The following is a 16,837-nucleotide window of genomic DNA, read 5'->3' on the forward strand; positions in this document are numbered from 1 at the left end:
GTTGTACTTCCGTGGGTTCTCCAGTCGATACAGGACAGGAGGCTTGCCAGACAGGTAGCGAGCGCTGCCTGTTATGTTTTACAAATTCTCTCTTATGTGGTTAATTCTGACAAAATGCATGGGTCTTTGGCCACCATACCTGGCTAGAGCAGCTCAGTCCAATTCATCAGTTGTGCCTCTACAAATTAGGATGAAGGAAAAATGCTGGTTTTCCCTGTTCGGGAATAGTTATCACTAGTTCTCTGAATCAGTGTTGCGTTAAAGTTAAACACTCCTTCCCCAGTCATGAGAGTCTCCACTAGAGAGCTGGCAGTGATTTTTTTTTTTCTAGAAATAATGATTCTGTTACTTCCACTTGTGGTAAAGGAATGACTTCCATTTGTTCCTTTTGGGAGGGCCCTAGACACAGTATCCTCTCTCTTTACTGCTGGTTTGTGCATTTGTCAGTAGTTATACAATAATCCTGGATATTTAAAACATTTTAAAAAATTTTAAACTCAATTTCAATCTTGGTTTAAAACCTGCAAATACATAATTAAAGATTCCCATCTGGGATCTTCTTGCAGCTTGATCCATTAGACTCCGTAAAGTAATACTGAACATACTGACAAATAAATAATATATCTTAAAGATCCTTTAATCTTTACACAAAAACTGAGGGGGGGTGTGTGTGTGCAAATTTCCTTCTTAAACAAAACAGAGGGGAGGGAGTTCCTAAGTGGGTTACGAAAACCTGAGGCCTGAAGAAGGACAGCGTGAGAGAACAGGTGCGCTGTGGGGCTCCGAAGCCCAGCGAGCGGGGACTTCCCTAAAGCGGGGCGTGGAGGTCGGTGCGCGGAGACGCCCCATCAGGGACCACGAATCCGCGGACCAGCCTCGCCATCGCCGTGGCTCGCAATAGGCAGAACTGTACCTGACTCACGGATATGGGCTCCTCGGCGCCGCGGTCGTCCGCGGACTTGGGCACCTCGAGGCGGTCGATGAAGGTCTGCAGCTCCTTGCGGAAGGCTTTCATCTGCGCGTTGATGCGGTAGAGCAGCTCGTGCTCGCGGATGCGGCTGCCGTCGTCCTCCTCATCCATCAGTCCGAACAGGTCCCCGTTGGCCACGTAGATGCGCGCCTCGGTGATGATGGTGCTAGTGTCGGCGATGAGCCGGTCGATGGTCTTGCCCAGGCGCTCGGCCTCCGAGCGGATGTCCTTCATCTGCTGCCGGTCGGAGAAGCTCTTGGGCCAGGGCCCCGGCGCCGCGTAGAAGGAGCGGGTGGGTGTCAGGCAGCGGATGTTGCGCACCTCCTCCGAGTCGCTCTCGCCGCCGATGGGCCCCTCACGCTTGCGGTGAGGCGGCCGCGAGTCGTCGTCGCTCTCCTTCTTGCCCGCGTCGCTCTCGGCGTCGCTGTCGCGGGGGCTGCCGCGGATGCCCAGGTGCGAGGCCAGGTCGTAGCGCTGCATGTTGGACATAAGCACGCGGTTCTCGTACTGCAGCTGCATGACCTTGCCGCTGAGCTCGTTGATCTGCAGGCGTGCCGCCTTCAGCTCCTCCTGCAGGGCCTCGGTCTTGGCGCTGTCGTGGTGTCGCGCGCTCTCGTGGCCGCCGGACTTGTACTTGTACTTGTTGAGCTCCGCAGTGATGCGCTTGTTCTGCTCCTCCAGGTCGGCCACGTTCCGCCGCAGCAGCTCCGTCTCGTCTTCCACCAGCTGCAGGTGCTGCCGCAGCTCCGACAGGGATTCGCTCTGCTCCCTCATGAGGGGGTTGGCCGAGCCGTTGAAGTCGTCCCCCCTCAGGTCGTCTAGTTCTGCCTTCAGGCCTCTGTTCTCCACCTCCAGTTCCACGATCTTCCTGCCCAGGATGTTGGCTTCTTCCTCCACCAGCCTCAGCCTCAGCTTGAGCTCAGCCTCCCTGGTGCTGGGCGGCCCCCCGGCTTCTCCTTTGGGCAAAGGACTGTCCAGATCTCCATAAAAGGATCTGTACTTCTGAAGCTCGTGTTCGAATCTGTCCTTTTCTTTATCAATCTTGGCCATTTTCTTTCTCATCAAAGCAGCTTCTTCCTTCACGAACTGCAGCTGGCATTTCAGATCCTCATTGTCCTCCTCATTTAGGAAAAAGAGGGTAAGAGGATAAGAGACCATTTTTATGTAAATCGAGAAAACAAAAAAGTACACCTGCAAAAATAATTGCGTTTTCTGGTAATTAAAATGCAATGAGACTACTCTCTAGAGAGAGAGTAGTCGATGCTGTATATTTTCTACAAATTGTTTAAATTATTTGGCAGATAAAAGATGAAGACAATATCACATCCTGGAAACAAAGAGAGAAAGAAATATAAAAAGAGAAACACTACAGTCATCACTATCCAGAGACCATTATGTGTTGTAACTGAGCACAACCGTGGGGCTGTCATTTCAACAATGTTCCTTTTGTATGTTTTGTTTTTTACATGATTTGAATTCCCCTGACTATAATAAATGTGAAACCTGTTCCCTGGAAGGAACACGCTGCCATTTATTGAGCACCGACTCTCAGCCAACTTCTGTAAAGCTCTTTAAACGTATGACCTAATTTAATGTTTAGAATAAACTTAGTAATAGATATTAAAATACCTGGTTTAAAGCTACTCCATAACTTTTTCAAGGTTAGAGAGCTATTAAGTGGCAAAAGACAAAGGTGAAATTTGAATTCAGTTCTGTCTGACTTTAAGGCTCATGATAGCTCCGAAAGAACAAAGAAAGCAATCTCTTCTCCATCTGTATGCAAGGCAGAATGGCTTACTTAAAGGCCTTATTTAAAGTAAGGAAAATTTAACACTGGAATGGCCCATCCAAGGAGAAACTGGCAGGTGTTTCATCCGGATTGCTTTTAAAAAAAAGATACATTCCCATCAGTCTAAAATGAATAAAGTTGGTTCTGCCTGGTAAATGGATGACGGAGTAGATCCTATAGAAGCTCTTCTCACAATTCTTAGGACACCCTGCAAACACTAATCATTGACTAAGCTGAAAAGTACAAACAAACAAAAACTGGAAATCAATTTGCTGAGAGCTAACTAATATCAAAGTACATTTTTATGCCCAAGGACACATTTCCTGAGGACAATTTCCCCCAAATTCTCTTTTAAGTATGTACTTTGGGTCAATGGTGTAACTTCTGTGGATTTTGGTTTCCTCATTTTTAAATATATTTTTGTAAAAGATTTTATTTATTTATCTGAGAGAGAGAGAGAGCACATGAGCAGGGGGAGGGGGATGGGGGATAGGGGGACAGAGGCAGAGGGAGAAGCAGACTCCCTGCTGAGCAGGGAGCCGTATGGGGGGCCTGATCCCAGCAGCCTGAAATCATGACCTGAGCTGAAGGCAAACGCTTAACCGACTGAGCCACCCAGGCGCCCCTCCTCATTTTTTAAATGGAAATAAAAATGCCTTCCTTGTTCAGCAATGAGTCAGCTATGTTTGAGATGAATTGTAGTAAAGTAGCAGCAACCACTGGTAGTGAAAATAAGGAGCTTCTTCCAGAGATGCTCATTAAATATGGCCCAGAGCCTTTGAGATGGAAGAGATGAAGAGCAGGGCACAGGTCTCCTGTCCTCCTTTCTGCTAATGAGAATTAGTATGGAATTGAGAGCTGGGGTTGAGAGCTGCTGAGTGCACAGAGCCTGACCATCATATTCTTTATATCATTATACCCTGACATGAGCCCTGTAAGGAAGGTGATCTAGGTCTACTTTATAGATAAGGCAGATGAGCTTCAGAAAGGTTGATTAACTTGGTAGAGCACAAGTTAATAAGTGACAGAGCACATCCGGATCCAGACCGATTCCAAAATTTATTCTTTCTTTCTTTTTTTTTTTTTAAGATTTTATTTATTTATTCATGAGAGACAGAGAGAGAGAGAGGCAGAGGGAGAAGTAGGCTCCCCGCGGAGCAAGGAGCCCGATGCGGGACTCGATCCCAGGACCCTGGGATCACGACCTGAGCCGAAGGCAGACGCTTAACCGACTGAGCCACCCAGGCGTCCCCCAAAATTTATTCTTTCTACTGTACGTGTTGCTTCTAGAAAAGTAGCAGAAGAGAAGGAAAGTAGGACTATGGGGTAAAATAAAAGAAATTGGATGAGTTGGCTAGTATACTTTCCTCTAGAAGGGGTTTAGAAGAAAGGACAGAAGCAGGGCGCCTGGGTGGCTCAGTTGGTTAAGCGACTGCCTTCAGCTCAGGTCATGATCCCAGGGTCCTGGGATCGAGTCCCACATTGGGCTCCCTGCTCTGCGGGAAGCCTGCTTCTCCCTCTCCCACTCCCCCTGCTTGTGTTCCCTCTCTCGCTGTGTCTCTCTGTCAAATAAATAAATAAAATCTTTAAAAAAAAAAAAAAAAGATCCAGACTCTAATGAGCCATGGCAGTGTGAGAGTGAGCAGCATTTAAAAAAAAAAAAAGAAAGAAAGAAAGGACAGAAGCAGAGAGAAGAGATGAGAGAATTCCCAGGAGCACAGTGAGAGAGAAGGAGGAGAATGTATGTCACAGAAAGATTTGGCATGAAAATCCATTTCACAAGGGAAGAGAGAAGCTGCTCTACAAGAGACTATGTGCTGGGCCCTCAAACTAACGAAACAACACATCAGCAGAAGACTCAAAGATAATCCTGATGTTTCCAGCTTAGGCGTCTTGATGGATGGGGCTGCTAATGACAGGGATAGAGAATGAACAAAGAAGATGAGTCTAAGTGTATTAAAATACTGTCTTTGACGTGTGTCAGTGGAGGGGATATCTAGTGGAAACATCTATCAACAGGCAGGTGGAATCTTAGGCCCACGATTACAAAGACTACACCTCTGACTCTGTAGAGAGTTCAGGTCCAAAAGGGAGGACACGAGAATGAGATATATAGAGGTGATGGTTGAACAAAAAAAATACAGGTGATGGTTGATGCCATGGCAGTGGTTTTGAAAGCAACTGAAGAGAAGAAGAAAAGAAAGAGAGACACATAAGAACTGGTTAAAGTTGTGGTGGGGGCAGGAGAGTCAAATATCATGCAGGAATTAGAAACATTGTTTGAATAGAAAGGTGACCAGCAATAAGCAAGTCCAATATGCTTTTACATAAACTAGGCTTTGTTAGGAAGTAAAAGTAGGGGAGACTGGGAATTTAAGTTGGGCTACATGTATGGTAGAACTCCTTGATTGCAAGGCTAGGCCTTTATTTGCTCGTAAAAAAAAATAGTAAAATGCTGCAGTCTGAATCTAACCAAAATAGCACTGGATGTGGTCTAAGTCACAGACTGGAGCAGAATCATACCTCACTAGGCTATGTGAAGCAAACATAACACAAGTTTACATATACTTGACTTGTGTATATGTAAACTCTCCTGCCTTAAAGGAATGAAAACATAAACCTTATTTTAAGACTTGGACATATACTGCATGTAAGAAAGTCACTATGAGGGAAGGAGAATGATGGGCACCATAGTAATTATTTTGTATTTGTTTAAAAAGAAATCTTTTCAATATACAAAGTGTGATAGTTTCTACAACGCCAGGAACTTAAGAACCCCGTAGGCAATGTGCCCTGCATGTACAGCCTGAAACCTAAGGATTATAGCTGCATTTGCAACTGAGCATGGAAATACTGACTATAAACACTGAACACGTTAAATCGAGATGGTATGGAAAGTGCCTGGTTGACAATGACTGAGCAGTACATGCTTGCTCCTATTTTCCACAGTGGATGCTAGGCAAGAAACATTACAGTGCTTCCAGATGTGAAGCAAGTTGTCTCTTATTTTTGTGTATGTTAAAGACTCACTCAAGAAGATACGAATGAGGGCGCCTGGGTGGCTCAGTTGGTTAAGCGACTGCTTTCAGCTCAGGTCATGATCCTGGAGTCCCTGGATCGAGTCCCGCATCGGGCTCCCTGCTCGGCAGGGAGCCTGCTTCTGCCTCTGACCCTACCCCCTCTCATGTGCTCTCTCTCTCTCATTCTCTCTGTCTCAAATAAATAAGTAAAATCTTTAAAAAAAAAAAAAAAGAAGATACGAATGACATGTGATGAAGGGGAACATAAAGATGATAAGAGGCCAAAAGAAGTAAGCTGAGCCCAGCTTTGATTTAGCCACTACTAGATGCTAAATTGCACTCCTGATGAATTGCATGCATTAAACTCATTTAATAAATACAACAACTCTCTATTATGATCCCATTTTACAGACGAGGAAACAAAGGCATGGAAAGAATAAATAAGTCATCTAAGACCATACAGCTGGCATGTCACTGCTCTTAAGTGCTGTTTGATACCATTTCGCAGTAAATAAAGTCACTGTGCTGCTGAAGGAACGTGTAAATAATACACCAAAGAAGCTAAAGCAAATAAAAATGAAGTACGAAGCCGTACAGATAACAGTAGGTGGAACCATATGGAACTGCCATTTGCATAGGTCAAAATCACAGCATGCTGGCAGTTTCATTTGGCTCAACCTAGATAAAGGAGACACGAGAGTATTCAAAAGCGCATACTGAACACGTTGCACTATCAGGCACTAGACCACGGACAAGTCAAAGCTGAATAACATGACCCATGATGACAATCTGCCCTGACCAAGTATGGGAGATGAATATGTAAACAATAGAATGGGAGGCTTGCAGTAATCTAAGAATCAATGGTCCTCAACCTTGACTGAGCAATAAAATCGTCTGTGGACTACTTTATAATTGAGATCTCCCATCCAAGACAGTCCCGGTCAAACCGCTGGGGTGGGTTTTTGAAAAACTACAGGTAATAATCTCTGAAAATAAATGAACTGGAAACACTAGCAGGGACTTCCATGGCCACAACAGCACACTTATAAATCTCCCAGACATTTGGGCCATGAAATAAAAACTGGTGGACTGCACTGTTTCTTGGCTGTTGAAAGGTCCCAGGTCCCACTAGGAAACAGATGAAGGCTGTGGATGTCTCTTGCAGAGAGGAGCCCACAGGCACGTAGAGTGGGAGGGTCATAGAGCTAGAAACAAACTAAACATTCCTGGATAAGAGCCTATTGTTGCAAAAATAAATAAACTCTAACACGGGAATTTTAGAATAGGCCAAATGTGAGTTTTAAAAGAAAAAAACTGCTGATTAAAGCTGACTTAGGATTTTAGAAAAGTGAGCATATAGCTCCTTCTCCATCAATAAGGTGGAGAAGATAACTGATGGCAACATGTGAGATGACCCACAGCAAAATATGTACAGAAGATGGCGAAAGTTATGGCAAAGGCAGAGTGAGAAAGCTGTAGTGACAGAGTGTCTTTGAACTTGGTAAGAGAACGTTGAGAAAGATAAAAAATGGAATAATGGCTTGCTCTGAGACTCTCTGGGATTTTTGAACTGCTGACGCTTCTCGATGTCCTTGTGCCAGTACCAGGAGAAAAGTTAACCAAGAACAGAACAGAAAGAGAGAGGAAAAGGGAAGATCAACAGTCAAGATGTTGTGTTTTGTGGGGTGCTTGGGTGGCTCAGTCGGTTGAGGCATCCGACTCTTGGTTTCAGCTCTGTCATGATCTCCTGGGTGGTGGGATGGAGCCCTGTTGCTCTCTGCACTCAGCAGGGAGTCTGCTTGAGATTCTCGCTCTCTGCCCCTCCCCCCACTTGTATGCTCTCTCTCTAAAATGAATAAATAAATCTTCAAAAAAAACCCATTTAATATGTTGTGTTTTTAAAAAAATTGACACCAACTTTTCCAAATTTTGGATATTTCAATATTACTTTAGTTAAAATTATTATCTAATGAGAAAACAACTTGTAAGAATAAAAAAAGGTATGCTATAGTATGAGATTCCAAATGATGCATGCAAAAGTCAATAACTAGCCAAGTGTTCTTGGAGAGCCATAATGTCACTTCTGCCCCCAAATATTTCCTCTTCTGCTTTAAATTCTCCTTCATTACATCCATTAGCACCTTCTGCTCATCCTGATAGCAGAGCTAGTCTTTACTGGGGCTGTGTTTCTGAAGTTCGTAACAAGCCCAGGTTGAATATATCTTTTTCTTTTTTTTTTAAGATTTTATTTTTAAGGAATCTCTACACCCAATTTGGGGTTCAAATCCACAACCCCGAGATCAAGAGTCACACGCTCCACTGACTGAGCAAGCCAGGCATCCCTCAGTACATCCTTTAAGTTTTATTTGTATTCGTTTCCTTGCTTTTGCTTCCCCAATCACTGGCATAGAGAATTACTTCTTCTAGGGCCTTCTCATCACAAGCCTCTTGCTTCCCTCACCATAGCATTCCTTTCTCTACTCACTCCTGATGCTATAGGAACAGCCATTCTATTGACCTTATTAATTATGAGTGAAGAAGATTAGCTCTATGCATACAGTTGTCAAACACAGCAACACATAAGGTACTAATGGCATTTTGCCGTGTGCTTACACCATAAAAGCAATAATAGGGGTGTTAGTGTTAGCTTCATAAACAAAGATACTGAATTAGGGGCACCTGGGTGGCTCAGATGGTTGAGTGTCTGCCTTTGGCTCAGGTCATGATCCTGGGGTCCTGGGATCAAGCCCTACATCGGGCTCCCTGCTCTGCCGGAAGCCTGCTTCTCCCTCTCCCACTCCCCCTACTTGTGTTCCCTCTCTCACTGTGTCTCTGTCAAATAAATAAATAAAATCTTTAAAAAAAAAAAAGATGCTGAATGCTTTATACTGCCTGTATCTACAACTACAGAACGAACATGCATAATTAAACTCTTTTTTTACATGAGTGCATCTGGCTACTATGTCCATTTACAGATGTAGCTTATTATTATATACATTTAGAGTGTTTGATGTACTAGTTGAAATTTTATTTCCACATACCTCTGTGGGAGTCTGTTGAGTCTTTTTTTCAGATTTTGGCAAATCTTTGCTTCCTCTTCTTTTTAAGGATAGCTGAAACAAAGCATAAACATATTTAGTTTGGTAAACTATCATTTTAACTCAATTTTATGATTTTAAAAGTGTCTAATGTCATATAACAAAACCAAACCAAATAAATTGTGTTAGTTCAATAATCATAAAGGAGGAAAAAAACCTCCAAACCAGACAGATTTTTATGTATTTTTACTTTGGACTGGGATACACTTCTCAGTAGAAGAGTAACTGGCAATTGTCTAAATAATTTGAGGAAGACAGGAGACCCACTATGAAACTGCAGAGAACACCTTGGATAAAATTTAGACTGATGACCCAATATTATTACATATTCCAAACAAAAGCAAATCCTTGTTAGCATTCCTCTCTAAAGAAGAAAAAAAAGGAATAAGGTATTTCCAGTTGAAGGCAGGTTTTCATAAGCTTGTAAATACAAACTTTCAGTGGATTTACTTAGAATCTGAAGAATTTTGCTCTTTCTTCACCACACATCTGAGCAAACAAATACAATACCCATATCCATATACACACATGTAATACAGTAGGAAATTGTTACAGTGAACTGAAGAGGACAGGCTCCATCTAAGGAGCAGGCTGAGTGGGAGTGAGCTGCAGCTGATTGGTGCAATACAGAAACGTGGGTTTTTTCTAGAGAAGCTAGAAATCTGGATTGTTATGTATTGGTTGGCCCTAATTGAAATTCAGACAAACAACACTTTGTAAGTAAAAAAAAAAAAAAAAGAAAGAAAAAAAAAAACATATCTAGCGCCAGATCCTTTCATGGACCAGCAATACATGATCTCTAGTACTCTGTTCCATTTCTCAGCACCAATATATTAAGGAGAGTCCCTCTGTATAAAAACTAATCCATATGTATGAATACCTACCACATACCAGCTATTGAACTGGATACCCAAAGATCAATTAAATAGTGCACCCACCATCAGGAAGTGCACAATATACCGTGGGAGACAGAGAAACAATTATCGTACCAGTTGGTAAATGCCACGCTTTCGGTTCTGTGAAGCAGGGGCTTTGTCTTAGTGTGATATCACCGTCATCAGAATAGTATTTGGCACATGGCAGATATAGGAAAAAAATATTTGCTGAACTAACGAAACATATTCATAATGAATGTATTCATAAAATATGAGGTTCTGAGGTCAAAGAGGAGGATGGGGGTATAGGCTGAATGTAAAAGCAGGAAAGGCTTCCCAAAAAAGGAGGCTTCATGAATTTGCAAAGAACCCCAAATTACATTTTCCCCATGTTAGTTTCTAACCCATATCCAGTGTTAAATGCAGGCATATGTTCAGGCACAGAAGGCAGGGGAATACATTGCTGCAACTGCTTTCATTCAGTATGAAATTCAGACTGCAGAGCCAAATGAATGGCCCGTGTGCTTATCTATTTCTACTTCTTTACAGGAAGATGTTCTCCATGTTGCTTGTATAATCTTAGAAACAAAGGCTGTGAGGACTGATTTGCCATAACCAAAGGTGGTTTGGGAACCAATCAACAAAAGCAGTCCCAAGAAAACCCCAAAATACAGGGGTTTCCTACAGGAAATCCTGGAACAGTCTGGGTAGGAACTACCTGCAAAGAAGCAGCCAAATTCACTTCATTAAATATTTATTGAATGCTTTTATTTTTAGGGTATTTTATTATATGTTCATTTAGTGCTAACCAATGTACTTTATAGGGCGCCTGTGATACAACAATAATAAACCGGCGGAGTCACTGTTTATTATGAGTTTCCTAGTTTACTCGACAAATGGTCTATTCGGTCTGCAATTTAAAACAGTGTGATGAAAGCAACGATAATGTAAAAACAATAGTAACTGGTGATGATTGAGCACTAATTCATGTCAAACACTTTACATATATTATCTCAATTAATTCTTAAAACACCGCCCCCCCTTTTTATAAAGATTTTATTTATTCATTTGAGAGAGAGAGACTGAGAGATAGCATGAGCAGTGGGAAGAGGCGGAGGGAGAGGGAGAAGCAGACTCCCTGCTGAGCCAGGAGCCCGACATGGGGCCTGATCCCAGGACCTGGAGGACCTGGAGATCGTGACCTGAGCCGAAGGCAGACGCTTAATCATCCGAGCCACCCAGGTGCCCCTAAAACACCCCTTTGATTTAACAAGCTCTCCTGGTGATTCTGATGCATGATAAAGTTTGAGAGGAGCTGGTCTAAAATCACTGCTCAATAAGTAGCAGAATCAGGTTTTGACCCAAATCTTTTCTATCTTTATTACACTAGATCATAAGGGAGAAAGGCTTAAGTCAGTCTGGGGCTGGAGATGGTGTGGGGAGCTAGGGACAATTTATAGAAAGAAGTAACCTCTTATCCTGAATCTGGGAGGGAAGAGTCAGCCAGTTGAAGATGGAGAAGAGGGGAAAGGGAAGAACAAAGCATTCCATGTAGAAAAACCATTTCCGGGACACAATTCAGTATGTCTGTAACAAAATGTGAGGGCAGCAAATGATGCTGATGGCATGAGTCAGATCTTGAAGGATACTGAATAAGGTTGTTGCAAGCAAAAAGTATCCATAATCAGACTGTCATAGAAAAAATACATAGACACAAAAGTAGAAGTCCAAGTGTCAATGAGGTAAAGGGACATCATGCAAGGGAAATGAGGGAAAGTATGCTCTAAGATTCTGAGAGCTTTTTTGAGTGGGTCTTAATTTTTCATTCATTCCATAGATATTTGTTGAGTTCTGGCATATATATGATACTATATGGTTATACAAATGCGACTGAGGAATATTTTACTCTCCTCCCCACAAAGAGCTAAGTGTTTATTATGGTTAAAAGGATGCAGATAATTAGCTAAAACAGTAGACAGAATTAAGGAAGGGCAATGAATGAAGAACAAACAAAATATTGAGAGGACAAAGAGGCAACTATGATTCCAGATCTGAAGAGATCAGAGGAAATCATCTGAGATGGCCGATCTTTGAAGGATGTACAAAATTTCAACAAAAATAAAACCAAATAAAAAAAGCAGCAAAGACTCAGGGGAATAGGTGTGCCTTTATAGACTCACTGACTTCAGACAAGAAGTAAGGGTAGAGACACCACAGAGCTGAGGCAGAAGGAGACACTTTTAAAGCACTGAGGTCAGCTTGAGGAGCTGAGAAATTTAGACTTTATCCTGTGGGCAATGTTAAAATGAGCCCTCTAAATTAATATTGGAGAAAAGCTGAAAACCAGGCCATCCTTTCCTAAGAGGCGTTTTCTATTTTACTTTTATTTGAATATTACTCAAGTGAGGTGTCAAACCCAAAGCTCTGAAAAAAGATTTCTCCTTGAATAAAGGTAAACTGCCTGTAAGGCACTTCTAAGACAAGTACCTTCAAGGATCACATTTAAATTTTCAATAAATATTTAATCATCTTTTCATATTCCATTAAGTTTTATTAACTTTCTGACTCCAATAAAACAAAGATAGGACTCACTTGGGTAGAGAAAGTTGGAGAACTAATATAAGTCCAGTCTCTTTCTTGTGAGTATAAATTTCCATCACCAACTCCCCCTGCTTCCTCCTCCCCCATCATCCTGCCCCACCTGCATGCACAAATCCAAGAATCTCCTCAGGGAAGCAGTTTGGGGCTCCACAACTAAATCTCAAATTTTCTTTCTTTTTTTTTTTTTTTTAAGATTTTATTTATTTATTTGACAGAGAGAGACAGCGAGAGAGGGAACACAAGCAGGGGGAGTGGGAGAGGGAGAAGCAGGCTTCCCGCTGAGGAAGGAGCCCGATGTGGGGCTCGATCCCAGGACCCTGGGATCACGACCTGAGCCGAAGGCAGACGCTTAACGACCGAGCCACCCAAGTGCCCCATAAATCTCACATTTTCATCTTTGTTCTCAAAGTAGGCTCTTCAGATGGTTCTCCACATAGATAAATGTGTTCAAAGCATGTCCTGTCCACATCTTAATTCTTTTCCTTCCCAGCCTCAACTAGTCCAAAAGAGGTTGCTATTCTTGTTCATCCATGTAAAGGCCAGGAATTAAAGGGTTTTTCCAAAAAACACATGCTTGCACAGCAATTATAGAAAATGGGTTCTAAAAACATTTTGAGACTGCCTTTTTTTCCTCATTTGGAATTTGGTCCATTCCTTAATATGTAACATCTTTATGTTTTCAGCAATTAAACAGAGGAAAACCTGTCTAAAATAGCACTGAAAGACATGATAATGTATAATAGTCTCCTACGTTTTTGCTAAAATTAAAGAGACCCATTTGTACGGTGATGAAATCAAGAAGGAAACTAAAGCTGTATTAATAGCTAGGATTTATTGAGCACTGTGTGTCATGCACATTCTAATCGCTTAATATGTAACTACTCATTTGATCTTACAAGAGACTTAGGAGGTTGACACCATTACCTGGAGCACGCAAAGAACGAATCGTTCAGCTAGGAAATGTTAGAATCAGGGTGTAAGTTATCCAGCCTCAGGGTTCTTGTTCTGAACAACTGTGTTACAATGTTACTCCAGAGGAAGAAAAGTATAGGGTTGGATGTTCTCTATGCTGTTCTACCACCACTGCATGGGCTTGGGGCCTTAGTTCACGTATATTACACAGGAGCAATATGTTTTTCTATTTCAACATAGGGCTCACCAGCAGTAACACACACTCACAGTCATCCTTTAAATTTAGGGGAACATGGGACGCCTGGGTGGCTCAGTTGGTTAAGCGACTGCCTTCAGCTCAGGTCATGATCCTGGAGTCCCGGGATCGGGTCCCGCATCGGGCTCTCTGCTCGGCACAGAGCCTGCTTCTCCCTCTGACCCTCCCCCCTCTCATGCTCTCTATCTCATTCTCTCTCAAATAAACAAATAAAATCTTTAAAAAAAATAAATAAAAATAAAAATACATTTAGGGGAACATTGGGAAAGAGGCATGGGGATTTCCGACGGAAGGCTGGAGGAAAACAGAGAGGCAGGAACTCTGGCTCTGCTGCAGTCTTCATGTTTATGTCCCCACCCCACCCCACCCCCCAAATTCGTATGTTGAAATCCTAATGTCCAATGTGATGGTATTTGGAGGTGGGCCTTTGGGAGGTGCTTAAGTCATAAGGGTGGAGCCCTCATGGTTGGGATTAGTGTCCCTACCAAAAGAGACCCAGAGAGCTCCCCAGCCCTTTCTGCCTGGTGAGTATAGAAGTCTGCAACCCAGAAGAGGGCCCTCACCTGGCCATGAGGGCACAAGTCTGATCTCAGACTTCCAGGCTCCAGAACTGCGAGAAATAAATTTCTGTTGTTTATACGCTACCCAGTATGTGTTTTGTGATAGCAGCTCGAATGGACTAAGACAGGCTCCCAAGCTTTATACTAAGACATGATCTTGGGAGCCAAAGGGAATGTGGGGGAAGGAGGCAGACTAGGATAATCAGGTCATGCCGTTCTGTGCAAAATCGTCCAGCAGTTTTGGTCTCACTCAGAATCAGAGCCATACTTTCCGAAGGCCTAGGAGACCTCGATCACACACTGGATTTGTCCTGGTAATGTTTTCCAAAGACTTCACCAGGCTTTAACCCAGACCAATTAAAATAGATTCTGGGGTTAGGCCTAGGCATTTTTTTTCAGAGTTCGCAGGGTGAGCACCAGGTGCTCTGAGAATCACCTCTCTGCTGCCTGTGGTCAGTCAGCCCCCCACCCTAAACAAGCTCTTGCACCTCACCTGCCACCACACCCACCCCTGCTTTCCTTGAGCTCATGTGACAGGCATCCTTGTAGTTCCTCAAACATGCCAAGCATGCTCCAGATAGGGGCCTTTCCTCTGCCCACAACACTCTTCCTTCCTATGCTCCCATACCCACCCCTGCAACTCCTTCAGAGTCCTTAACCAGAGACCTTTCCCAACCATTTCATATAAGATAACAAATAACACCATATAAAATACCTCCTCTACTCTCTTGTTTGGTGCACTGCTTATCTTCTCACCCTGCTTTATTTTTCTCCATAGCTTCTTTCACCCTCTGACTTGTGTATTTGATTCATGGCTAATCTTCATTCTGGAACATGAGCTCTACCCATACAGGAACTTCGTATTCTTTGTTAGAAGTCCACCTACTACCAGGTCATTGCTCAGACAATACTAACTGAATGAAGAAATTACCACTTTGACCTTACTTCTTATATAGATTTGTTTTCTGAAGCATTCTAACTCAAGCAGTTCGTAGAAGGTCAAAACAAACAAATAAAAGTCCATTTAAGCTAAAATTTACAAGTCAGGAAACGACTAAATAAATAAACAAATAAAAGTCCATTTAAAGCTTGTAAAAATAAAAATGTCTCATTGTTTTCTACAGAAAAAGTCTGAAGCAAAAAATGTATGAGCTGAAAAGTATTTACGATGGGACATATGATATACCTTCACTGTGCTCTAATTGTTTTCTTGATTTTTTACCAATCCCATTTTCCCCAGTGTCAAAAATTAAGATTCTGGGTCTCTGAGTCATTTTGTAAAAGGTATCTGGTACCAACACTCTTTGATGGGCTGTCAGCTTTTGTGGCTTCTACTCATTAGCTCCTCTCACACAGTTTCTCTTCTGTCCCTGGCCCTCAAAGTCTCCAGAACCTGGGCTTCTCTTCCTGCCTTCAAGCCCAGGTCACGGGGACTCTTCTCTGAGTTGTTTTCTAAAAGTGCCCTCTCTTTGGGATGCCTGGGTGGCACAGTCAGTTAAGGGTCTGTCTTATGCTGAGGTCATGATCCCAGGGTCCCGGGATCAAGTCCCTCATCGGGCTCCTTGCTTGGCAGGGAGTCTGTTTCTCCCTCTGCCTGCCGCTCCCCCTGCTTGTGCTCTCTCTCTCTCTGACAAATAAATAAATTCCTAAAAAAGGGGGGGGGCTCTCTCTCTGCTCTCAGTCATGGAGGGACCAAGTCAGTGACCCTCCCAACTCTCACTTTCCCTAGCCTTGGAGAAACATCAGTGTGATTACTCTGATGTGAACGAAGTCATTTTCCATATCATATCACTCACCAAAGGCCTACAAAAAGTACTCTGGAAATTATGGGCATAAAGGCAACTAACCTTTGGGCTCCAACCACTGTCTGTTATACATTAGACTTAAGACTTTTTTACTGATTAAAGCTTTCCACAGTAAGACTCTTACAAAACTGGCTGTATTTTTCCCCTCCCAATAGGCAGTTCACTTGCAATGTGCCCCATTAGAGGCCGAGTCTATTTCTGTGCCTCTTCAAACAGGTCTGGCCCTTTGACTTGCTTTGAATAATAAAATCTGGTGGGACTAAGATGTGGTAGGAGAGGTGACATGCTAGTTCTGATGTTACCCTCAAGGGATCTGGCACACTTCTGCTGACTCACTCTTGGACACATGCTGCCCCATATGACAGGTCTAGATTAGCCGAGAAAGAGTCACATGGCCTAGTTACTCCCATTGTCCTAGACAATGGCCAGCAAACTTTCAGATGCAGAGCCTTGATTGTCAGCTGTCAGCTGGCCAAAATAATTGCAGGGACCCAATTAAGACCAAAATAATCTATATAGAGGACCACAGAATTAAGTAAATAAACAATTATTGTTTTAAGCCACTAAATTTTGGGATGGTTTGTTACATGGCAAAAGCTGATACATTTACCAAATATTTTTCACCATTGGAATTGAAAAAGCCCCGGTTGACATTTATGAAAAAAAAAAAAAATCCCCTATTCAAAATCCCAGAAAAGCAAAAGACTCACGTAAAACGTCAAGAAAAAGAGTTGAAGGCGGTTCTCAAACATAGGAAAAAACAAAGCTCAATGTACTTTCCTTGTTTTTATTTTTCTCCTGCCTTTGTCAATATTTTGATTCCATATTTTTAAATAAAACTGAGCTTTAAACAAATTATTATAAAGGCTCACCTTTCAGTTCCAGATTGCAGATGCTTCTTTTCATAAAAATAGGTGTTCAACTAGCACCAAAGGTGTGATATGAATTAAA

At 42.6% G+C, this 16,837-nt stretch overlaps 1 protein-coding gene across 2 annotated transcripts in view; it reads right to left on the bottom strand.

The window, feature by feature from the left end:
- MTCL3 (MTCL family member 3) overlaps positions 1-16,837 on the bottom strand; it is a 43,773-nt gene that overhangs the window by 1,095 nt on the left and 25,841 nt on the right. Inside the window, exons 4-5 of one of the 2 annotated variants that reach the window (XM_064598087.1) lie at positions 8,821-8,892; positions 923-2,089 (exon numbers count right to left, since the gene is read on the bottom strand). In XM_064598087.1, the coding sequence (XP_064454157.1) occupies positions 923-2,089; positions 8,821-8,892 (1,239 nt within the window). Of the gene's footprint in view, positions 1-753; positions 2,090-8,820; positions 8,893-16,837 lie in introns of those variants that run through there. The other variant, XM_045865511.3, reaches the window with a different exon arrangement.

Source organism: Mirounga angustirostris, unplaced genomic scaffold (assembly GCF_029215605.1).
Source record: "Mirounga angustirostris isolate CCGP_5_RB_7025 unplaced genomic scaffold, mMirAng1.0.hap1 SCAF_8, whole genome shotgun sequence".
Lineage (NCBI taxonomy): Eukaryota > Metazoa > Chordata > Mammalia > Carnivora > Phocidae > Mirounga > Mirounga angustirostris.